This window comes from Microchirus variegatus (assembly GCF_963457635.1).
Source record: "Microchirus variegatus genome assembly, chromosome: 9".
Taxonomy (NCBI): Eukaryota; Metazoa; Chordata; class Actinopteri; order Pleuronectiformes; family Soleidae; genus Microchirus; species Microchirus variegatus.
Genome location: NC_139810.1, coordinates 11,281,476 through 11,307,604, shown reverse-complemented (window position 1 = coordinate 11,307,604; position 26,129 = coordinate 11,281,476). Strand labels below are relative to the sequence as shown.

General features: G+C 40.3%; 1 protein-coding gene across 1 annotated transcript; it reads left to right on the top strand.

Moving 5' to 3' along the window:
- Positions 1–5,470: 5,470 nt before the first annotated feature.
- LOC310931804 (protein-glutamine gamma-glutamyltransferase 2-like) lies at positions 5,471–22,747 on the top strand (the record flags this gene model as incomplete). The annotated part of the gene is made up of 16 exons (XM_083895033.1): positions 5,471–5,510; positions 5,830–6,018; positions 6,697–6,933; positions 7,014–7,132; positions 7,898–8,026; positions 8,518–8,695; positions 10,048–10,183; positions 10,795–10,898; positions 13,470–13,706; positions 15,184–15,337; positions 15,482–15,808; positions 16,399–16,466; positions 18,623–18,829; positions 18,972–19,132; positions 20,728–20,867; positions 22,588–22,747. The coding sequence occupies 16 exons, from the start codon at positions 5,471–5,473 to the stop codon at positions 22,745–22,747; spliced, it is 2,586 nt and encodes an 861-aa protein (XP_083751159.1).
- Positions 22,748–26,129: the final 3,382 nt, after the last annotated feature.

The window sequence follows — 26,129 nt, the reverse complement described above, 5'->3', positions numbered from 1 at the left end:
GAAAGTGGGATTTTTATGGACAAGTCTTGTTTAGAAAGTACAAATTAATGTTTAAATTGTGGGATGAAGGAATATTTTTTACGTAGTAAATGCCGGTGATCCCCAGAATATCAACCTGAACTACGAAATCTTGAAGTCCCCTAAATTGTACAGCACATGATCAGCACTTCTTTCGCCATTTAAAAAAGAAACCTTTTAGACCAAGACTTCAGCTTTAGTATAGCTATTTAAATTATTTATATGAATGTTATTTTGATATTTTGTACTTAATAAGGTTTTTGTTGTTATTGATAATGTTTTTATCCAAGTTGATTTTGCAGGTGTGGTGTATGTGTATGTATGAGGAGTCATTCGGCTGGTTTCCTGAACACTGATTAGGTTTCACGCAACAACCAACAAAGCTGGTTTCTTAAGCTGTTGAAGTTCTCTGGAGTTTGATGTTCACATCTGAAGAACTTTGTTTGGGCCACATGTGTTTACAACAGATTCAGCTGTATTCTTACATACAGCCTCTCTGGACAAATCCAAATTAATATATGAATTTTGAGTGCATTCAGCTGTCGTTGGCTCACTCAACTGTTTTTCCTCAAAGGGTACGTGTGTGCATCCCACTCCTCTAGGCTTGAAGCTGCTTTAATGAAACCAGCATTAACCGAAAATGACACATTCATGTCCAGTCTTTCTAAAAGCATCTTGGATATATTATAGTGAAGTGTTCCCCTCATAAATGATTTGAGTCTAAAACACTGGTATCCTGGAAAACTGGATCCTCAAAACATTTCTGGAAGTAAGAGGATAAAACATTTATCAATACTCAATAATACATTTCCATTCTGATATCGGTGAACTTGAACACATTTTTAGCGGGGTTTACACAAGATGCTTTTTTTGGGAACTGGATCACCAATATTTTAAATCAATAGTTACCATGAGGATTTCAGTGTAAAGTATTCGATCCTTTAAATCTGAGGAGATGCTGAACATTTAGTGAATCCAAACAATGGTAGACACTCCACAGTTAATAAGTAGGTCTTGGAGGAAAGGTGTGTAGGAAACCAGGTGATGATAGACTGCTACAGTTATGCTGATGGGCAAAAAAACTAATACTGAATATATTGTTCTCTATTAGTTAGTTAGGCGTTTAGCCATAGTCTCAGGTGTTCGGAGCAAAGCAAAGTCTTAAATCCACGTTTATAATGCAACGTGAGAGTTTTAGATGTATTTCATGGGTGACGTGTAAGTTGATAATAGATTTTTAGAGGTTAAGATAATGTTTTCAGTCAAAGTTTAAAGTGAGAGTAGTTCTCCAAACTGCCTCCTGAAACCACCGACTGTTATTGTCATGTGGGGGAAGTTCCCAGCAGGTCTTGAGCTTTGGTAGGATTGTTGATAGGTTCAATAATTCCCCACAAACCCATTCCGTCTTCATGTTTTCTGAAAGAAGTCCGTGTGGTTTGTCTTATCGTAGATTCATTTAGATCAGTCTAATCCATGTAAACAGTGACGTCGTCAGGGAGAGAAGTGGAAGTGATATCGTCTTGTGGAATTCAGGAGGGACGTGCCGCTATTGTTCAGTATATGCACATCAGGTCAGTTCAGGAAGTTAATGTTTATGCCTTAAATCAATGACCTTTCACCAAGTAAAGGGATGCACATCTTATCTTAGACCTAAGATGATCAATATTCCTCACTGTTTTCCTACGACGATGGCATTCGGCGTCGTCTCCACATGCTACTAACAAGCCTTCGTTGTATGTCTGTTGAAACCACATTGATTTGAAATAAGCAGCAATAATGTCTTCATGTTATGTTTTCATTGCGACATGAAAAAAAAGCTGTCCTGCTATGTGTGTTGTAGTTAGAAATGTCTTTTTTCTTGTTCTAAATTATGTACGCCAACATGCTTTTTCGCATTCCTTGTGTGTGGGGGGTTTTAATATATGTGCAGGTGCATGTGTGTGGATTTTTGTTGTTGTTGTTGAATTTCATATTTATTTAAAAAAAATAATAATTGAGAGACATTTTTCATTCATTTTCTGTCAGGCAGGGACTACACGCATGCATTTACTCATTAAATCCAAACTAGTCAGACATTGTTAAATGTGTTTTTCAGTGCTTAAAAAAGAGAAGAGCTTTGCTTGTAAAGTATAGCTTCTAATTAGTTGCACATTTATATTTTACAATTCCCCCACCTCCTCGTGGAAAAATGTGTTTGTATGTCTAATACTTTTTTTTGCATCTTTTGCATTGGCTGATGCCACAAACCAATCTTTGTAGAGAAATCCTTTTTCAACCTAATGTGTTAACGTAATTTCTCGTACCCTGTTCATTCACATCAGATATGATATTCAACAGTTCAGGTGCAGAAAACAGTGTCGACAAACTTGTTGCCAGTTATCTTTTCTTGTTCTTTTGTTTATCTCCATGTCTGTAAAAGTAAACAGTAAAGGTGCTCTATGTTAAGTTTTTTTTTTGCTATCGCTACATGGTTCACCAGGGCTCGTACCTATGTTCCCCGGGTCCTATGTTCCCCGTTTTTCCAAAAAAGGTCCTATGTGCCCCACTTTGTATGTGACAGGGGAACATAGGACCCTTTTTTTGAAAAAGGGTAGGGTTAGGGTTAGGGTTAGAGAAAGGGTCCTATGTTCCCCGGTCGCATACAAAGCGGGGAACATAGGACCCGTGGAACATGGGACCCGGGGGACGTAGCAGCTGTTTATCTACCAGTTTAGCATCAGACTTTGCTCCCATGTGTTGCAACCGAAAAAACAGGAAGTTTAACTCTTTCTTCTTTTTTTTTTTACGCCATTATCCCCCTTTCTTCTCCTGAAGTTAGCATGTTCAGGAGCGTGCTAACATGCTAACTTCCTCTGAAGCAAGGGGATTGCAGAAAGACATGCTAACAGGCTAGCTTATTAATTTCCAGTTGAAACCATGTTTGTTGGTAGAAAACTTAACATACAGCACCTAAAGAATTTCACAATTTCACAGCACCTGAAAATGTTTAAACTGACAAGCCACTAAAATGTCCAGCTTCATGGAATGTGTCTTGTTTTAATGTCTCATTAGCCTCTGTTAGCGGCTGAGTTCATGTTGTCCATGAGAGAGTTTGTATGTATTGTTTCTCTGCAGGACAAATGCAGTGCCTTTTTTGGAGGGGGGGTAAATGTGTTGTCAATGGGTTGAAATCAAGTCACCGTCAGTTTTAACTCCCCAAAGATTCTTCTGTTCAAACAACTTTGGAAACTGAAGGAATCGATACAAAGTGTGATGAGACAAACAGGGTTTTCTGTAATAATGTCCAAACTGTAGTGAAATACAGCATTTGATCCAAACCATGTAACATTATCAAGTGTTGAAGTCACTTTTCGAACACAAACGAATGGAGGTGAGTTCACGTCAACCCTGATTTAGACAAAAAAAAGTGCTTTTAAGGAGATGTGCTTTATCCAGCAACTTAAAAATCAACTTTGTTTTGCAGATGTTCCTTGTGCTGCATTCTGGGTATAATACATGTTTGTATTTGTCTATTATTAATAGGCTCCATTATGCCCTTTTGTATCACCATTTTTGGACAAAATAAAGGTAACTATTTTGATTTGACTTATTTTCACATTGTTCTGTTTAAGTATTTCACCCCTAAAACGCAGTATTTATGTTCAACCATTTGCATAACTTCTTCTAAAGGATGCCATTGTAATTAATTACCGTTATTATCGTATACCACAATGGTTTGAGCAGTTTACATTTAAATATTAAGTTTATATATATATATATATATATATATATATATATATATATATATATATATATATATATATAATATTATATTGTTTGTTATATTTTCTTTTTGTGTGTGTGTAGGAGCCAGATGAACCACATACAACGGAATTTCGGTGTATCCTTTTAAAAGAACTGCATCAATTAATTAATTAATTAATTAATTAATTAATTAATTAATTAGAATTAAAACTAAAACATTTTGCTGTAAATAACCTTGCCAGAACCAGTAGTCCTCATGGAGACCGAGACCTCGTCCTAATGAGGGGCAGAACACGGGAGGATTTCTAATGAGCAGTTTGCAGGTTTAGACATAAAATTAATTTGTTCACCCACATCTTACATTCCAATTTGCAGAGTCATTTGACAATCAAACTGTTTGTTGTTCTTTGTCTCAAAAGTGACAAAGTCACACCCTGGATGGTCACATACCTTTGAAGTCACATACTCAGTGTAGCTAGAGGGCGCTGTTCACCAGACAGAGAAGCTGACAACAACTTTTGGTTTAATTGTTATATCCCATTGAATATAAACCTTGTTCTGTTGAGTCTAATGGGTAAAATTGCTCATAGTACTGTTTCTGTAACACTGTTTTAAAGCGGCAGATTCATCTCGAAAGCAGTACAAAACAATCACAATGAATAGTTGTGATTTGACTGAATGTGTGTCCCCATCGGTACTCATTAGTAATACCATAGTACGCTGGACTTTTGTATGACCTTCTGCTGCTCAGATCTGTTGATTCAATGACTGAATTTTAAAAGGCTAGTTACATATTTTACTGCTATGAACCAACCATGGAGAGATGCTGGAAAAAGTATTCACTGCACCGAAACTGCTCTTTTAAGAATTTTGAATGACTTCATTTTAACTGTTGATTCTGGTGACTCCACCATGTCAGTCCTCCTGGACATAAATGCTTAAAAAATGTGTTGGAATTAAAGGTGTTGCACTTAAGTGCCCGTGCCCCCCCCCCCCCTCTGTTTTAGGGCCCATCCCATTTTCGTTGTACATGCTGCCTCTGGGATCAATATTCCAAAAACATGCTCTGAGGTCTAATTACAGGCTGCTTTTAGATGTGCCAAAATCCTGAGCAAAAACATTTTTTTTAAAACCGTTTTACTATTCTATTATGTCACTGTTTTTATTGATTTTACTTTTTTGCTGTCTTTAAATCTGTAAAGCACTCTGATCTACCGATTTATCCTCCACCAAAGGGTCGCGGGGGGGGTGCTGTGTCTGTCTCAGCTGACATTAGGCAATAGGCGGGGTACACCCTGGACAGTTCGCCAGTCCATCACAGGGCCACATATAGAGACAAACAACCATTCACTCACACTCTCACACCTACGGTCAATTTAGAGTGACCAATTCATCTAATCCCATATCGCATGTTTTTGGAGTGTGGGAGGAAGCCAGAGAACCCGGATGGAACCCACGCACACACGGGGAGAACATGCAAACTCCTTGCAGAAAGGCCCTTGTTCCGAAGTTGTTCCAAACGGAACTCTTCTTGCAAGAGTGCTAACCACTACACCAACCGTGGGCCCTTGATTATAAATGTGCTCTAGAAATAAAGTTGACTGACTTGTTGACGTTGTGCACGTGCCAAATGACGAGCACAGATCAGTACAAGAGGCGGTGCATGCTTGTCATTCTTTCAGTCACTCGCAGCTCCTGCTGTCAAACCATGGACCACGGGCAAATGACAACGTACAACAACTCTGGCTGTAAGTTTACTTTGCAAAACATACTAAATGTCAGGCCGTTTTTCTTTTAGTTACTAGAAAGAGTTTTACAGCGTTTGAAAGTGTTGAAGTAGTATCATATCTTTGGTTGGAACTATTTTCATGTGTAATTGAGACAAGTTTATATCTGCACAAAGTTAAGTTCTCTGGTATGTTGAAAATGTACATATGATTTATTACCTCACATACACGTTGTTCACAAAAACAGAGCAGTTAACAATGTCAACTAAAAATTTCATTGTGTTGTATTTTACTTACTCTTACTCTAGATTTCCAAGACTGTCCCTCTTTCTTTTTCCAGCCGCTGGCCATTGCCGACTGAAATTAGTAAACTTCCAGGTTCATGAAAATCATATTTCTCATAAGACAGAGGGGCTCAGCCAAAAGCACCTGGTGCTGCGACGTGGGAAACCGTTCAGAGTCACCCTGCTGTTTCGTGACCAGTCGTGGAATCCTCGCGCTGAGAATCTGGTCCTGCAGGTCATGCTGGGTAACTATCTAACACAGGACAAAATCTGCTCATGCTTTCAATAAGACTCAGCTTTACTCACATTCATCAGTGTTAATAAGCATCCTCGCTAGGGGAGAAAATTAGTGTTAGGGTCAGTGCAAGATACCCTTGAAATATCTGAATTTTCCCTTGAAATAAATAGATCACTTTTGCAAATACCTGGGTTAAAAATGGTCAGCTTTAATCACTTTAATCACGATTAGATTAGATTCTTTATTGTCTAATTTTTGGAGAGCCTTTACTTAAGGTGCATACAGTAATATAAACAAAAGTAATGTGAACGTTCTGGGAATCAAATATGAGAAAACTTTCCATGACAGGAAAACCTATAGGACTTGTGTCTTGATAGGAAACATATTCAGGCCTTTAAAAAAAGTATGATTAATTTTATATCACATTTTTAGTAGTGATATAAAGTAGCAATAATTGTGCAAAAGTCACAAAATCATACAATTTTTCTTTTCTTTTTCTTCTTAAACATGAGCCAAGTGAACACTGAACTGTGACGTGCTTCCAGATTTTCAGAATTCAATCCGATTTTAAACATTTTGAGTACTTTTTGCTCTGGTGCGTTCATACAGTTGGTGAAATGTTTTATTTGTATATAGTAATGCTCGGTGTTCTAAGGGTCAATTATGTTTTTTATCCATTATACAGGCAATCTGTCACAGAAGATCCATGTCCAGTTCTCTGACCAACTGCCCAGTCTCTATCACTGGTCAGCCAAAGTCCTCACAGCTGACAAAGATCTCATGGCTGTCACCATCCAGGTCTGCTCTCCTGTTTTCTCTTCGGTGGGCCTGTATAAGCTCCTGGTGCACATAGAGTCCAGACAGGGACGGAGGAGCTACATACTGGGATCATTTGTGCTGCTCTACAACCCTTGGCTGAAAGGTGAATCATGAAGTCGGAACACGTTTTACAGCAGTTTTTGTATTTGTGGTGTGCATTCAAGTCACCACATTGCCTTTCAGGAGATCCAGTGTACATGCCACAGGACGACCAATTACAAGAGTATATCAAGAGTGACTATGGGCTGGTGTACATGGGCACCAACTTAAATGTTAGTGAGCGTCCCTGGTCGTTTGGACAGGTATGTATGTTGATTCTAATAACGACGATTATAGGCTTTATGGTCATGCTTTTTTTCTGTGATGACAAGAAATTCTGTTTCTGAGACAATTAAGAGACACGATTAAGGACAAGATTGACCAGTTTGGACATAAATAGTTTTCAAATCTGTTCCTTTGATTATCAGTTGAGATATGAGACTTCAGATTTACCTCAGGGTTTTTAAACGTTATTTCAGTACTAATTCATATGCACGTAATTACTCAACCAGATGAGCCATGAACCTTCATCCTCCTTTATATAAGGCAGTCCTTCTCAAATAGTGGGACAGGCTGCCCTGGGGGGCGCGGTAATTGCGAAGCACTGATATAAGGAGTGATCTTTTGGAAGCATTTAATGTGTCCTTTGGTGTCATTATTTGTGTAAGGAAACTATTGACTTAAAATTGGAAATAAATACACAAAACCCATTGTGACTTGGCTGTAATATTGTAGATACTGTACATTTTGCAGTTTTGGTTTTCCGTATATTTTAGTATTTATATATGTATGTTATGGCCAAGTTAAGCTAAATTCTAGCTAAAAATGTGCTGTACCTGAGAAATGCTCTATACAATATTGATTGATTTATTGCGAATATCTGAGACACAGAGCCCTCACATAGAAAAATAGGCAGCATACATCAAGAAGTTGAAGTATAGTGGAAGTGGGTGTTGAGTATATACTGCTATCATGAATGGTCTGTGCGTAATTGCAGTATTGTTACATGTGTGTTTCTCTGTGTGCAGTATGAACCCGGGGTCCTGGAGGCATGTCTGCAGCTCCTGGAGGTCAGCCCGCAGCACCTCGACAACAAAGACAAAGACTTCATAAGGCGAGCTGACCCCATCTACCTCAGCAGGGTGGTGTGTGCTATGGTGAGAGACAACACTTTTTGGGCAAGAGGGTTGAACCACTGAATGGTTTGAACTAACTTCACTGACTAAATTCCTTTCCAATGACTATATCAGAATACTGGTTAAGCAGTGTTCCACTAGACAAATGCTGTTTAAAGTGGTGTAAAACTTATATGCCGTTGTTGTTGTTCGTCTCAGCATATCAGGCATACTGCCTTATATTTAGATGTGAACTCTTGGTACTCTTGTACGATTTGTCCTTGTATGTTTGGACAATAGATCATTTCGATGGTAATGCTGTCTTGTTGTAAATCTACAGTAGACCAAGTGTTCTGAGGTTTGACTTAAACAATTAGTATCACAACTCAAGAAAAAACCTGAATCGTAATGGCCAATAAATATGCACAGAAATACCCTCGAATGCCCCTCTTATGTCAAATGTGTGATTGATATTAAAAATGACTGAATGAATGAAGGAGGGAAAGGTCATCACGTGTCTCCTCCTGTCTAAGGTCAACTGTAACGATGACCTGGGGATTCTGATGGGGAAGTGGCAGGGCGGTTATGAGGGTGGTGTTAACCCGACAGAGTGGAGCGGCAGCGCTGACATCCTTCACCGCTGGGTCTCCTCCAAATTCAAACCAGTGTGCTATGGACAGTGCTGGGTCTTTGCATCCGTCCTCTGCACAGGTACTTTTAATCCACTGGGTCACCAGGGTAATGTATTGTATTTATCCTATAGTAACTATTTAAGTGGCCAACATGTTCCCATGTCTGACTGCACTGTAAGTAGCCTATTGAGTCCACTTGAATAGTTATTTTGTAATTTTGCAATGTTGTACAATATAATGGCCACAGTTATACATGTTTAGATAGAGCTACTGTAACTTTCGGCTTATTCATATTGAAATCAATACAGCTAGAGCCTACCACTGTGTATTGTATATTGTACTGTATATGTTTTATCTGCAAACAGACTGACGTGATACAGATTGACGTTATGTCGCTGTTTTGTTGGCTTTTTATATTATATTCAATAGCCCAGTATCACTAACCTGTCGAGGCAATGATAGGCTATCGTGGTAAGCTATTGTTGCTAGCCTGGACGGGGATCTTGCTAACAATTTTTCTAAAAGATTGAGAATCAGCTGTTGAAACTGGCAGCAAATCTTCGACAACGTACTCTGAGAATGTAAAGTTTTGCTGCTTGGTTTTTTTCTCCGCTCTCATCTTCAGTTTACTTTCTTTTGGTTACTAGCTTAAGTGTTCCCCACTTTGTGGAAGCCTGGGTGTGGAGCTCCAGGGTAAAGGGTTAGGGTTAGGGTTAGGGTTAGGGTAAGGGTAAGGGTTAGGGTTTGGGTAAGGGTTTGGGTAAGGGGTAGGGTCCTATGTTCCCTGGGTCCTTTTGGGTGAACAGTGGGGAACATAGAACCCTTTTTTAGAGAAAGTGTCCTATGTTCCCCGGTCACATACAAAGCGAAACATAGGACCCGGGGAACATAGATACGGTCCCCATGTGCTCCACATGTGCTATTTCGCGAGGTGGACAAACCGTTTGTGGTTTCGTACACAATATGCTCTTACTGTAACTATAATGTTCTTCGTCTCTAAACGTATGTCCATCTCGCGAATGTAGAGTCCAACTCAGCTGCTGCAGTCATCTTCTCCTCAATCAATAGTTCTCTAGCGCTAACAGGAAGTAAATGTTTGCACAGGTTTTTTTCTCCTCTGCTAATCTTGCAGTGTTGGCGAATTTGTATAAAAACAACACACCCCTTCACGTTTAAAATGCATTGTAATGCTCGTTACTGAGATTTGTACTGAGTAAAATATTTAAAAAAAAATTTTTTTAAGTAATGCCTTACATACTGCATTACAGCAAAAGGTTATGCATTACAGTAAGTGCATTACTTTTGTGACACGTTACAGGTGAATGATGAGGACAGGTTTAGAGAACAGGTTTATTTGTTTGTATTTTTGATGGAGATAGAGACTTCACATGTCATATTAAAGAACAACAAAGACTGATTTTCCTTCAACAGTAATGAGAGTGCTGGGGATCCCCTCCAGAGTGGTGACAGTTTTTAATGCAGCCCACGATGGTAACGCCAACATGAAAATTGAGGAGTATTACTCGTCTACTGGGGAGAAGCTCAACCTGTCAAAGGACAGCATTTGGTTTGTGTGGCCTAATTTCAAAACCTTCAGATAACACATGATGTATTACCCCTTTAACACCGAACGTATCACAGATGACATGCAAGCGCAGTTTGCATTACCGTAATTACCGTAAATTCCAATGGTTTCTGAAAGCTGGGAAGTTGCACATTAACGTTACTGTGGTGATTTTGAATCAGAATTCTTAGGCACCAGAGAGGAGAGAGTTGGAAAAAGGCTTGTACATAAGCTTCAATTTTTTGGCCTGTTTTTGGAAATTGAAACATAGACTTTCAAATTTAAAGTTCATGTACAGCTACGGTGTTTTTTTTTGTTTTTTTTTGGTTGAAATACTTAGTTAAAACAATATTTTAAGATGCAGTAAATTGTAAATAACTGCCAGGTATTGAAAGTTATTCTGGAAAAATGGGCAAAAGCACTTACTCACGGAACATTTTCTGGCCCTTTTATGGTCAAAAAAAAGCAAAAAAGTTCAGACAGACATTTTGAGGCTTCGGTTTTAAAGGGTTAAGTACACAATTATCGCTATAATCTGACAAATAGCACTCACTCTGAATTTAAATTAAACTGATTTTATGTGGGTGGGTTTCCATTCCCTGTACGAACTGCAGGAACTTCCATGTATGGGTGGAGAGCTGGATGACAAGACCAGACCTCGGTGAAAGGTTTGACGGCTGGCAAGTAGTGGACCCAACCCCGCAGGAGAAGAGTGCTGGTGGGCCCTTGTCCCAAACTGTTCTCAATATCATGATGTAATGTTTTTGGATACAAAGGTGATATAAGTACAGTGCCTTGTGAAAGTATCCGGCCCCCTTGAACTTTTCAACCTTTTGCCACATTTGAGGCTTCAAACATTGAAATTTTTTGTCAAGAATCAACAAGTGGGACACAATCATGAAGTGGAACCAAATTCATTGGATAATTTATACTTTTTTAACAAATAAAAAACTGAAAAGTGGAGCATGCAATATTATTCAGCCCCTTTACTTTCAGTGCAGCAAACTCACTCCAGAAGTTCAGTGAGGATCTCTGAGTGATCCAATATTGTCCTAAATGACTGATGATGATAAATAGAATCCACCTGTGTGTAATCAGGTCTCTGTATAAATGCACCTGCTCTGTGATAGTCTCAGGATTCTGTTTAAAGCGCAGAGAGCATCATGAAGACCAAGGAACACACCAGGCAGGTCAGAGATACTGTTGTGGAGAAGTTTAAAGCTGGATTTGGATACAAAAAGATTTCCCAAGCTTTAAACATTGCAAGGAGCACTGTGCAAGCAATCACATTGAAATGGAAGGAGTATCAGACCACTGCAAATCTACCAAGACCCGGCCGTCCCTCCAAACTTTCATCTCGAACAAGGAGAAGACTGATCAGAGATGCAGCCAAGAGGCCCATGATCACTCTGGATGAACTGCAGAGATCTACAGCTGAGGTGGGAGAGTCTGTCCATAGGACAACAATCAGTCGTACACTGCACAAATCTGGCCTTTATGGAAGAGTGGCAAGAAGAAAGCCATTTCTCAAAGAAATCCATAAAAAGTCTTGTTTAATGTTTGCCACAAGCCACCTGGGAGACACACCAAACATGTGGAAGAAGGTGCTCTGGTCAGATGAAACCAAAATTGAACTTTTTGGCCACAATGCAAAACGATATGTTTGGCGTAAATGCAACACAGCTCATCACCCTGAACACACCATCCCCACTGTCAACATGGTGGCGGCAGCATCATGGTTTTGGCCTGCTTTTCTTCAGCAGGGACAGGGAAGATGGTTAAAATTGATGGGAAGATGGATGGAGCCAAATACAGGACCATTCTGGAAGAAAACCTGTTGGAGTCTGCAAAAGACCTGAGACTGGGACGGAGATTTATCTTCCAACAGGACAATGATCCTAAACATAAAGCCAAATCTACAATAGAATGGTTCACAAATAAACGTATCCAGGTGTTAGAATGGCCCAGTCAAAGTCCAGACCTGAATCCAATCGAGAATCTGTGGAAAGAGCTGAAGACTGCTGTTCACAAACGCTCTCCATCCAACCTCACTGAGCTAAAGCTGTTTTGCAAGGAAGAATGGGCAAGAATTCCAGTCTCTCGATGTGCAAAACTGATAGAGACATATCCCAAGCGACTTGCAGCTGTAATTGCAGCAAAAGGTGGCGCTACAAAGTATTAACGCAAGGGGGCCGAATAATATTGCACGCCCCACTTTTCAGTTTTTTATTTGTTAAAAAAGTTTAAATTATCCAATGAATTTGGTTCCACTTCACGATTGTGTCCCACTTGTTGTTGATTCTTGACAAAAAATTTCAATTTTATATCTTTATGTTTGAAGCCTCAAATGTGGCAAAAGGTTGAAAAGTTCAAAGGGGCCGGATACTTTCAAAAGGCACTGTATATGCAACACTGACGTTCAGTGTTACTGCAGTCATCACAGAAAGCACTACATCCTGCTTGTGTGTCTGCTTTAAAGCAGCAGTAGATAATTATCACATGATTAGACAACAAGGCGACAATAACAGGCTGTAAACATTTTAGTCATGTTAAACACCCTCTAACAAAGTGTATGAGACTGAGAGAGAGCCTTAGTTAACCTTGCCTGAAGTTCCTTGTGTCTGTTGCAGTCTGTCATCAACTTTCTCTCCAGTTTCAGTGTCTATACTTTAGAGTATCACCTTTGGTTGTGATGTTTGTTAGAGGGGTACCAAGACTTTTTATGTTCAGTATCGTGGCACACCAAACCAAGACAAAACAGTCCTAAACAGTGAAGCAAGTGTTTAAATTGAAGATCTGGTGATGCATGATGGTCATTTTATGTCTTAAATAATATAGTACAATTCTTACACATATGTCACCTTTTAAAGGTTTGGAGAGAAATGCCGTCATCTTAACCAGATGGACCTGATCAAAGCTGAATATGACGCAAGAACTTTTTTAGTGAATCAATGAATATTTTATTTGGACATATTAAAAGAAGAGCATTTGGAAAAGTATAAATAAAAGGAGGAATAATAAACATTTGTAAACTAACAACAAAATGCAAAAAACATGAACATAATGATTGTTGTTCTGTGTCTGAAAGGAGTAGTCATGTGTGTCTTTAGATTTAAATGTTAAACAAACTTCAAATAGAATATTCACCAGGAAAGAGATACAAGAGAAATCTACACATCATGTGGTCATCATAAATCCATTCAGTTTGTTGTTTCTGAACAGGCATTTGAATTTGTTTGCTGTTAGGTTGTATACATTTCTGACATTTACCTCCAACATTCTTCTGCAGGGATTTTTGTCTGTGGCCCTTGTCCAGTAGCTGCTGTTCAGTCAAAAGCCCTTCGTGCTGAATATGACACCCAGTTCATCTATGCCTCTGTGGATGCTGATGTGGTTCGGCTGATCGTGCGCAAAGGAATGGTGGTGGGGAGGAAGGTGGACTCGCAGTGCGTGGGGCAGATGATCTACACCAAGTGTGTTGACTCAGACAATCCAGAGGATCTGACAGATACTTACAAGTTGAGACGTAAGGGAGGGTTGTGTGGTTATGGCTTTTCTGGGAGGGATTTGGTGGTAAAAAAAATGTTACATACAGTATCGAATGCAATAGTTTTATTTTTATATTTGTGATCGTTCTTCTGGGAACACAAACAAATACATTCAGAGTGAGGCTTTTATTTGGCCATTTAGTGTTCAGTTGAAGGAGAACAGAAGAAGTTTCCCCTTAGCTGGATAACCCGCATTTTCTAATTTGCTACTTTCGGTGAGAGCATAAATAAATTCAGGCAAACACCTGTTCGACAGATACATGACATCTCTGTGATTGAATGCATGGATTTATTGATTTTAAACAAGAAAGAAAATGCAATATTTGGACATTGTCCAAAAAGGAGTCAGTAGAAGCAAAACTGACATATCCCCATCAACTTTCTAATGGAAAGAGAAGGCGTCAAACATATCCTAAAAATTAAGATTTAATTTGTGATTCTTTTGTCAAGTGGTTAACAATCAGTGGGGGAAACTGATGAGTGAGATAGCACAGTCAGTGTTGACTACACACCAATACCTGATACTGCTACTCTAAAAAAAAAAACTATCACTTCATATTGAGTCACGGTGACATGATGGGACCAAGACATGTGGAGTGTTTGGTAGAGTTGCTCATCCATAACAAAATCTCTCTCTTACTTTTACAGGACCACAAGGCAGGATGCTGGGGAGGTGTTACGGTGCAGGTGGTGCAGTCAGTGGAGGACAAGGCAAGATTTCAAACAATAACGTCACAAAGTAACATATTTTAACTTAACGACAGGGGGCAACACACAGATTGATTCAACAAGCAACTCAATGGGCAAAATCCACATTTACAAGAGCTAGAGTGCAGGGTTCATAGCACGGCTGCATGAAACTGCTGTGACGTCGTTTTATACGTGACACACACTAACTAGTGACTCCATCCATCTTCTGCCCCTTATCTGAGGTTGCGTCGTGGGGGTAGTAGCTTGAGCATTGAAACCCAGACTTCCCTCTCCCTGGCCCCACGTCTCCCTGGCCACACGTCCAGCTCTTCCGGGGGAATCCCGAGGGGTTCCCAGGCCAACTGAGAGACTTAGTCTCTCCAGCGAGTCCTGGGTCTTTCCGGGGGCCTCCTCCCTGTGGGACGTGCCCAGAACACCTCGCCAGGGAGGCGTCCAGGAGGCATCCTAACCAGGTGCCCGAGCCACCTCATCTGGCTTCTCTCGATGTGGAGAAGCAGCGGTTCTACTCTGAGCCTCTCCCGGATGACCAAGCTTCTCACCCTATCTCTAAGGGAGAGCCCAGACACCCTGCGGAGTAAACCCATTTCGGCCGCTTGTATCCACGATCTAGTTCTTTCGGTCACTACCCACAGCTCGTGACCATAGGTGAGGATAGGAGCGTAGATGGACCGGTAAATTGAGAGCTTCGCCTTTTGGCCAATCCATCTGTCGATCTCTTCCATTTTTCTGTAACTCGTGAACAAGACCCCGGGATACTTAAACTCCTCCACTTGGGGCAGGATCTCATCCCTGACCTGAAGAGAGCACTCCACCCTTTTCCGGTTGAGGACCATGGTCTTGGATTTGGAGGTGCTGATTCCCATCCCAGCCGCATCACACCCAGCTGCGAACCACTCCAGTGAGAGCTGGAGATCATGCCCGATGAGGCAAACAGGACTACATCATCCGCAAAGAGCAGAGACTCAATCCTGAGCTCACCAAACCGGACTCCCTCAACGCCCTGGCTGCATCTAGAAATTTTGTCCATAAAGGTTATGAACAGAATCGGTGACAAAGGACAACCTTTGGCAGAGTCCAACTCCCACTGGAAACAGATCCGACTTACTGCCGACAATGCGGACCAAGCTCTGGCACAGGTCGTACAGGGACCGAATGGCCCTTACAAGGGTTCCGGAACCCCATACTCCCGAAGCACTCTCCACAGGAGTCCCCTGTGGGACACGATCAAACGCCTTCTCCAAATCCACAAAGCACATGTAGACTGGTTGGGCGAACTCCCATGCACCCTCCAGGACCCTGCCAAGAGTATAGAGCTGATCCACAGTTCCACGACCAGGACGAAAAGCACAATGTTCCGCCTGGATCCGAGGTTCGATTATCCAACGGACTCTCCTCTCCAGGGGCCTCATGTACAAAGGTTGCGTATGCACAAAAACGTGGCTTACGTCCTTTTCCACACTCACGTTCAGATGTATGAAACGGGAAATGACCGTGGAAATGTGCGGCGCCCACGCCAACTTCATGGCTGGCGTACGCACGTTTCTCCAGCTATTGTTCCTTTGGCGACACTTAGGGGTGATGCTGGGAAACTGTTAATAATGTGAAAACAAGTAGTCATCAGAGTGATGTACACATCAGAGACACATTTAGGAACAATTAACACCTTGCAAATGGTGCAATCCGACGTGAGCGAGTATTTAGGGAACGCGAGGATTTACTTGGCTCATAAATCGATTTTGGTCAGGAGTGTGCCAGTCAACCCTGAGCCGAGCCATGCCAGCTTTGTGGGACGGAATCATCAGAATGTCATCCAGGTACATCAAATTCCCATACAATGCTGTTAAACAGGCCAACATTAAAGCCGAATTTCAGCGAGAGTCGGTTTCCCTCATGCAAACTCAACCCCAGAGATAGGACAGCCCGCTCCTGAGTCCCCAGACTCTGTTTCCTCATTGGAAGGCGTGTCAGTGGGATTGAGGAGATCTTTGAAGTAATCCCGCCAACGACCCACAACGTCCCGAGTCGAGGTCAGCAGCATCCCATCCCCACTGTACACAGTGTTGATGTTGCACTGCTTCCCCCTCCTGAGTCGCTGGATCGCTGACCAGAACCTCCTCGAAGTCTTCCGGAAGTCGTTCTCCATGGCCTCACCAAACTCCTCCAATGCCCCGAGTTTGCCTTAAGCCCAATTTATACTCCTGCGTAAAGTGCTCTGCGTAGGTTACGCAGAGTCCTCTGCGTCGATGCAGAGCCTGTCGTAGAGTCTCTGCGTCGTCTCTGACTGCACAAAATATTTTTTAAGTGTTCGTCAAAATAAATACTAGTTAACTTTCTAATGGAAAGAGAAGTTGTCAAACATATTCTACTGTTAAGATCTAATAAGGTGATTCTTTTGTCAAGTGGTTAAAATCAGTGGGGGAAACTGATGAGTGACATAGCACAGTCAGTGTCGACTACACACCGATACCTGATACTGAAAAAAACTGAACTATCACTTCATATTGAGTCAGACATGTGGAGCATTTTTCATGTGGAGCATTCTTCCCTAACAAAATCTCTCGTACCTTTACAGGACCACAAGGCAGGATGATGGCGATGTGCTCCAGGGCTGGAGGACAAGGCAAGATTTCAAACAATAACATCACAAAGTAACATATTTTAACTTAACGACAGGGGGAAACACACAGATTGATTTAACAAGCAACTCAATGGGCAAAATCCACATTGACAAGAGCGAGAGTGCAGGGTTCAGAACACAAAAGGTGTCTGAGTGTCCATAACAAAAGAAACACAGGAGAACAAAATGAAAGAGTGGTGGGGAAACAAGACAATCGGGTAGATTGACAAGTGAGCTGAAATAACAGGAAACGGGTGTAACTAATACAACAGAGGTGATGGTATTCAACAAAAGAGAAACACCTGGAGGTGAGACGAGTGAAACGTGACAAAAACTAACCCACAGGTTGAAAAACTGCTACTACTACTACTACTACTTTACTTTACTATAGTAGCTTCTTAACGTGGGCAAACGTGTTTTCGGTGCAACTGAATCATTAGACTCAGTTCATTCAAAAGATTTGTTCACAGAATCTCTCAGTACTTCCTCCATGACCGGAAAAAAGCACTAAAAGTCAAAACATACAATAAAAACTATAAATCAAAGTACATGAAGTAAATCACAAGTCAAGGTCCTCGGACCATGAGCTTTGTTTTTTCTTTTTTGCTGATTGATTATAAACTTTTCTATGGTAACGACACCTCTCCTTCATATTATTGATCATTCCCCAGAGATTAAGATTAAACATTATTTCATTACAAATATGCTAACAGGCAAAGCCAAAGACCTTAAACCTCAATAGATGGAGAATCAGAACAAATACAGATGATTAGATAAAGGGAAAAACACACAACATTTGTGCAATTAATGTGCATATGTGGAGCATTGTGCCCCTTTAATTTGGCACTGTTGCTTTAACGTATCCCTGTGTTTCCAAATTCCAACTAGGTATATTTGTGTTATGTCAGCACATTTAAAAAAAATAATGATAAAAATTGAAATGCCAATGTCACAAAATAACACATTTTAACTTAATGATGGGAGCAGTGTTGCAGCAGAGATTATTGTGTACTGTGATATAAAATCATTTATATGTTCTATGGAATTTGGTGTGCTAGAGAGTTTGGTTTACAAAGCAGCACAAACTTCACGATTCTGCATGCAGTATGTTTAAGGGTTTTAAGGTTTATTAGGCCAAAAAGCTGTATACACACTTGTGGAGCATTATGTCTTTGAATTTGCTTTTACATGACAACATCTCCCTTTCTTTTACAGACTCAAATGTTATGTACGAACAAGAAAATGGTAAGTGTTTTAAAGTACAGACACTTTTTGAGGCAACAGTTGGCACTGCAGCTGTATATATGATTATTTTATTTATTTTAATGATGATTAAAATCTTGTTCATTAATAAGACATTACTTTCTGCAGTTTTGCAGTTATTGTTCCTAACGGTTTCTACATCACAGTAATCGTTGAAATCTGATTGTACTGTCAATGTTGTACATGACTGCGTGGTCAATTTTATTACACCTGTAAACAGGCAGATGAAGATGCTTTATTGTCAGGGGGTTTTACCCATGAGCCATCTGAAACAATGTACACATCTCCCATCTTTATTTCCAGAGGATTCTGTATTGAACGTGACCCTAAAAATAGAGGGCAAACCAACACTTGGTGAAAGCATTCGCGTGAGCATAAAAATAAAAAATAACACATTCCACGAGAAGGTCCTGCAGGAGCATGTCAACGCTCAGATTAAAGAGTACAACAGCAGCCCACACGAGAGCTTCTGGAACATCCACAAAGAGGTGCACATGGGTCCAATGGAACGTAAGAAGTCCTGTATCTGTATCTTTCTGAACACGTACACTGTCTATGTGAAATATCTGCAGCTCTTGGCACTGGTGATATATTTTATAATTATCTTGGTCACATTGATATAACGGATAAACCATAAACCCAAACCCTGCAGTTTTGACACTCCATCACAGCATCCCTCCATCTGAGTACGAGTCGTTCGTGTCGTCCGATGACATCGTGAATCTTGCAGTGGTGATGAAGGACACGACGACTGAAGAAAGAGTCCTGGAGACGGTGGAGTTCAACATGACTTCACCAAAGATAACCATAGAGGTATCACAGCACACAGACTCCCTTCTCTACAGCTCAAAATATTACAAAGTATGAATCATTTCATGGTTGTTCAACATCAGCCCCCCGTTCTGCACATTTGTTACTTATACACAAACTGACTAATTGTATTATGGCAACTGTTGATTCTTAACAATACTGTAAAGCAAAGACCAAATCAATATTAGTCAGGTTTATTGAGCATAAAATACAATCTGGGTTAGGTTAGCTTATTGGACAATCGTAGATGTGAGTGTGAGACTGAATGGGAGTTTCGCTCTCTGTCAGCTGGGATTGTCTCCAGCAGCTGTGGAGGATAACGTGGTAGAAAATGAACACACAAAGACAGGTATAGCTACCACCTTCACTCAGGGTGGAAAAAACAAACAGACAGTGAACTGTGAACCTCAGACGATATAGGCTGTCTGGCTTCAAACGTATTTTTCTCCAGTGACTGGTGGTGTAACAGCAAATGCTGTATACACAGACATGGTTTTGCACTGTGCTACTGCTACTATGCAGGTGCAATTTGTTGGGGGGATGGGATGGATTTCTCCCACCCTGATTTTCCTATCCCTATCTCTGCTAAATTAATTTCATCTCCGATGGGGACAAGGACTCCCCCACCCCCCAATGATTGCAATGGATGCAACTCATGGTCCATAAACTCTTAGAATCTGACAATCTTCAAACACGGTCAATCAGAGTAGGCTATTCAGTACTGAGAGACATCGCATATGTTTCTGAACGTTTATGAGAGGCATTCCAGGCACCAGGTCAGTACATCAGTGCAGAAGTGGGTGGGGGGGAACTTGGTGTGATCTGAATCTGAATCTGTGAACTTTTTTTTCCCTGTGGCGGGAAGATGCACTGACAACATAACGTAAGACGTTTGATGTTCAAGGACAGCTGGAAACTCGGAATTTGAATTTGTACAACTGTTCATTTTGGTTTTAACAAGTCAAAGGAGTTTTTACCGAGTTTTGGGTTGTTTTGAATACATCATTTTTATTTATTTTTTTAATACTACGTTTTGATGCCCCCTCTTGACGCCGGGACTGCAGCTCAGAGCTAAATATGAAACGTGTTCAGAGTAAAAAAAAAACATCCCCCCTTCTGATTTTCTGACAAATCGCACCCTTGCACTATTCCACGTAAATCCTCTGAGGCTGGAAGTTTGTGTCTAACTCTGTGCTGCACTGTGCAGCCAAGAATATAACACTTTGCGGGCTTCCTTGTCTGAAGTCACAATGAGTGCGGTAGTCAACATTGCGTGTTTTATCCCCTGTACTTAGACTGAGGCGAACCACAAAACCATGAGTGAGTCATCTCGTTCACAATTTGCCTACTCATAGGGCCTCCAGAGTCCCAAATATAAGTATTAAAATGATTAAAACGTTGATTTAGCATAATATGTCTCCTTTAAGTGAAGGGCTGGAAACAATGTCTGCACATGTGAGACCCAGAAAAGACCCCATTCTCTGAGAAAGACTGCTTTATTCATCCATCTCTGGACATGTTGCCACTGCTTTATTGAACCTTTTGGGATACTGGCTCCTCTGCTGTAGCATCTGATCATGTAATCTGCTGTTGTGCAGGTTGAAGGAGGGGACAGCATCCAGGTGAAGACGGAGCACACAGCCCATGTGTCCTTCACCAACATATTTACCAAGGCTCTGAATGGAGCTGTGCTCACTGTGGAGGGATCTGGCCTGTTGAAGGGCAAACAAGAAGAGAAGTATGTATGAAAAACAATGAATCCTCATTCCTCAAGTGACATTTCTCACTGACTACACAGTACCTACAAAACATACAAAACTGTGTGTGTCTAATGATGACATACATGCAGTGCTGTATCTTCCATGGGGTTTTAACTGTAAAGAAAAGATGATATTCTTCTGAGGAATGTGACATTCTGATGGTACCATGGTGTTGATAAGGTGACTGTCAAGATGCCGCTGCAGAATCTTGAGCTGCAGATTTTATGGCCTTGCTTCCTTTGACGTTACTCATTTAGTGCTGCTGGTGGCAATTCCTTAACATAAGAATATTAATTTGTGTGTCCATTATATCAGAGAATAATTATATATAATAATATATATATATATATATATAAATGTATATATATAATTTGTGCTTTCGACTGCAAGTCGGAGACAAACCCGCTATTAACTTTGCAGAGACAGCTCTGCTTTTTGGCTGCCTCGAATATTCTGTGTCAGTTTGATACATTGGTTGTGCACATCCTCGGATATTAAAACTAGGCATCTGCAAATTTTCAATAATCTTCACTACCATAGACTGTACATAAAAATGTATGTAGCCTTGACCAGTGTCACAGGTGACCACTCATGTGTCATACTCTAGTGCCAATTTTCTGAATGGGAACAAAATTTACAAATGGACACCATGTTCCATGGATGAAGACCTGAAATTAGTGATTAAAACCTTAAAAAATGTAGGCTTATAATGACGTTACTATTCAAACAGAGTTATTCTTTTTCCTGGCCAAACTGAAGGACTATGTTCGATTTATATGCAGTGTGTTTATCCAAGTTGTTTATTTATGACATATGAGCCTGATGGCATTTTTTTCCCTGATCGCTGAATTAACTACCAACTAAATTCTTTCAATTTTGCCATGTTTTTATTTACAAAAAGATAATTCTGAGTTCTGTGGTGTCCCCATGACTGGAATACTATAGTAACATGCATTATGCACAGCCTGTACTGTGCGTAAACCAAATTATATCCAACTCTTTCCATATGTCTAATCTTCCTCTTGCACTTGTTCTTTTTATTCATCATCCTGGTCTTTTATGGCTTTCACTGGGAAAAACTGGTCATTGGTCACTGAAAGTGCGGACCGTTAACGCCAATCTCTCCTGCTCTGGTCATATTTGGTCCCCCTTATTTCAGTTCCCTGGAGCAACGGTGGCTTTTTATTGGCTCAGACAATAAAGCTAGAGTTTCACCTCAGAGAGTAATAAGCTAGCTAACAAGCGAGGAGCCTCAGCAGAATTATTACTAGGTGATAAATCATCAGGCAAAACACTGGAACTATAAAACTGCTTTTGCATTTGTTTCTTGGCTTAAAAAAGGGTAGATAGTCAGTTTTGGGAGGCTTAAACCTGGTTGTATAATTGGTGGTATTAATCAACACTCTCTTTTCTTTCCTTTTTTTTGTGCAATACATGGAATCGGCACACTACTCTCTGGAGATTGTTTGTGTCTGCGCTTGTATTTGTTACCTCTGTTGGACATGTGCTGGCATAAACACTGGACCAGTTGTCCTCATGGAGACCAAAACCTTTTCCTACTAGTTAAGATTAGGGCTAAGACTTGAAATGAGCTTAGGTTATGGTTAGGGTTAGGCATTAACCGGTAGAGATAACACTTTATTTGGGCTGCACACTGTGACACTCTTTACATTTCTCCTTTCTCCCATCTTCATGCAGACTGACTTGTCTAAAACCCGGTGAGAAGATCGAGAAGACGGTGTCCATCACGGCCAATTCGACCGGCACCAAAGTGCTGATGTCCACGTTCTCACACAAGGACAGCCCCACTGTCGTTTCCAGGAGTTTCCACAAACTCTCTGTCACGGCTGCATCATAAGGAGAGGACAAGCATCTGTCCTTCCAAACACAGTCTCTTAAACCTCCTGACTCCATAAGACCAATAATGCATTTGGGACCAGTGATATTGTTTACACTTATCAGCCTACAACTTTCTGTGTAGGCTTTTTTTTTTTTTTTTTTTTACTTCTGTGATTATTATCAGCATTATTATTTCGGCATCTCATACTCAAATTGTTGTTCGAAGCATGACACAATTAGACTTGAGCAAAAGTGTGTGTGCATGTGCCCTAAATGTACTTAATGCACCATCCACTTAAATAAAAGACTCTGTCCTACAGGTTGTGGAGTGCATTAATATCAAATATAAATGGACTATCGATTATCTAAATATTGAATTCAAGTTGAATCAGCAGCCTGTGGCCAAGAGGAAGGGAATCAGGCTTGTAACTGGAGAATTGCTGGTTAAAATCCCGGGGCAGGTCAACATGATACACTATACAGCAAATGCTTATTATAAAATATTGATTTGAATGAGTTATTTTTACACACACACACACACACGCACACCAGTTAGTGATAGTGAATTGTTGCCTGTCCCAGAGTGCAGATAAGTGCTGTCCACTGCTCCTGTTGTGTGTAAATGGTTTGTATTTACATAGCAGTAAATAAATGTTCTAGTCTTGATGACCACTGAAAACTGCTACTGTCGTTGGTTTCACTGGCAAGAATTTGTTGGACTTGAACCAATGACAAATATTTTCGCTCACTTGCACCATCCTGCTATTAGATATGGAACTATGTGTAGGAGTTCATTTAGTTTAGGGTTGGTTTAAATTTGTTAAAGTAGTTAACTGTTGGCCTTTGATTAAATTCTTGCAAGGAAAGGAACTTTTTTTATCTGTCTATCATAGCTGTCACTATATTTGACAGCAATGATAGAAATAGGGATTGCGAGATATGTACTGGAAAATATCTAGCAGTTTTTGGTGGCCATCAGTTCAAGCTTGATTATATTATATTACTTTTTAAATCAGGGGTGTCAAACTCAAATGACTTGGGGGTCAATGAGCGTCTCGTCTGGTCAAGAGGGGGCCGTTCTAGAGAACAAAAGTGGAAAAAAAAAACTTTTCAGTGGCGGGTGGGCAATAGAAGATATTCATGATTATATTGGACAGAATTTCAAAGTACAAGTGCTTGTTTTGAAACGGAATGATCTATACTTCACAATAAAAACACATTTATGATGCACAAAAACAGAGAAAGAGATAGAAAATGTAGCAAATAATGATTGAGGATAACTGTAAACAAAACAACTTAAATACATGTCATCTGTGGATGGGCCGCATGCAACAGATTGGAGGCCCACATGTGGCCCGTGGGCCGCCAGTTGGACAGCCGAGATTTAAATATAATAGATCGAGGGAGTTTTTCTGTGTGGTGTTGATCCTAAAGAAGCTTGAATGAATATATGTGGATAGAAATGTAACTTGTTTGTACGGCAAGTGGAACTAATGTGCAAACCCTTCTCATAACTCTTTCTTGCCTTAAAATTGTACCTATATGAGTCAAGCCCATAGGAACCTGCCAACTGTCTATGACAAAACTGGTCGTACATGTCCACAATATAAACAACCAGCATATACTGCTCATTATCCACAGCAAATGAGCAGAATCCACTCCAAAAATACATACACAGCCACAAACAGTAGAGTTTGCACATCTCAGTAAGGAAACTACATCCTCTGATGAAGAACTTTGAGATGAGTCTGAGGCTGAGAAAAACTGTCCACACTCAACCACAGGTGTGTCACCTTATCTGGTTAATTGGCGTGAACAGCCACACCTTTGGGTGAGTCTAATCATACTTAAATAATTCTAACTATTTGGGTTTATCTTAGTCAGGGAGAGATTTAAAAGGTTACAGATGACAGTCACCACATTGTCTTATCTTTGTAAGTGTAACGCTTTTACCTTGCAGTGACCTATTATTTACCCTCGACTTCCTGCTCGTCTGGTTTATAAGGTAACACCATGTTCACAGAACCAAAAACCTGTTTATACATGTTTTTGCCTCACAAGGAATCTATTTACTGTCACAAAGTCAGGCGACATAATTATGCATGCACCCTTTAATCTGTAAGATTCAAGATTTATGTGTCAATGAGTCACTCCAAAAAAACTAACTATAATACAGCTCAGTAGCTTCAGGAAGAACTTATAATTATTAATTAAAGTATTAAAGGACCTTTTTATATGACTTTTCCAAAATGATGATTTTGACAGAAAACTGGTGGAACGTCACTTTACAGCCTCAGAACTGCACTGCATTGTTGTAACACAATAACACCATTAGGTGGCAGCATTGAATCATCCACTTTAATGCCTGCACCTTTACTTTGCCATTCTTTCACTACTGAGATCGAGAAAACACAGAATATATCTGTTTTTAAATGTATCACGTTTATGTGTTTATGGCTTATTATCTACTTCATGATTCTACTTATTTATTCTACCACATTTGTCCTATACAATGTTCATTTTTAGCTTCTGGTAATTAAACGCAACAGAGAGCTGAAACCTTTGTTTTCTGATGCTGATCAAATAAGGATGTAATAATTGGAACATTACTAACAGACCCTCACTTATGTTTTCTGTCCACTGTTTTTAATGGAAATGATGCGACGTCACGACTTGAAATCCATCTGAATCATGACAACATGGAATTACACACAGGCCCACAAACATTTAAAAATGTATTGTATGGGTTAATATGATTTTGTTGTTGTAGCTTTCATTTCACCACTGTAAGAGACATAAACCTTGTTCTAATCCTCCAACAATCCAGGAATCAGTTGCCATAAGTAGGTTTCCTCATGTATAAGATAAAGCAAGACCCGGGTTATTGATGCGGTCTGAACACGGCCTTTCCCGTGTGTGCGTGGGTTATCTCCGTGTTCTCAGGATTTGGAGATCATAAATTTGAAACTCTAAACTGACCATAGGTTAGCCCCCGTGACCTTCATGTGGAGAATAAAGCAGTAGAAGGATGGATGGAAGGATGCTTTATGGACAGAATACATTTTGTCTCCAAGTCTTCTGCTCAGGTGTGTCTAAAAATATAGCTTGATGATGCACCGGAGCCATAGTTAACATAACTCCTCCTCAAACACTGTAATGACATTAATGACATAAAACTTTAATTTCTCTTGTTAAACAAGTCCACCTGTCCGTTCAGCCGTTCTGTCCCCCCAACTCTGGAATAAACTCCCACAACACATCTGAACAATAACGCCACTGTCTACAACTAAAAACTTAAAGGTGCCATATGTAAGAATGTGGCCAAAAACGGTTACTACATTCAAATTCAAAATAGCAAGGTCTTTTAGGTTTCGTTTTCAGACGTAACTGGCAACCCGTGG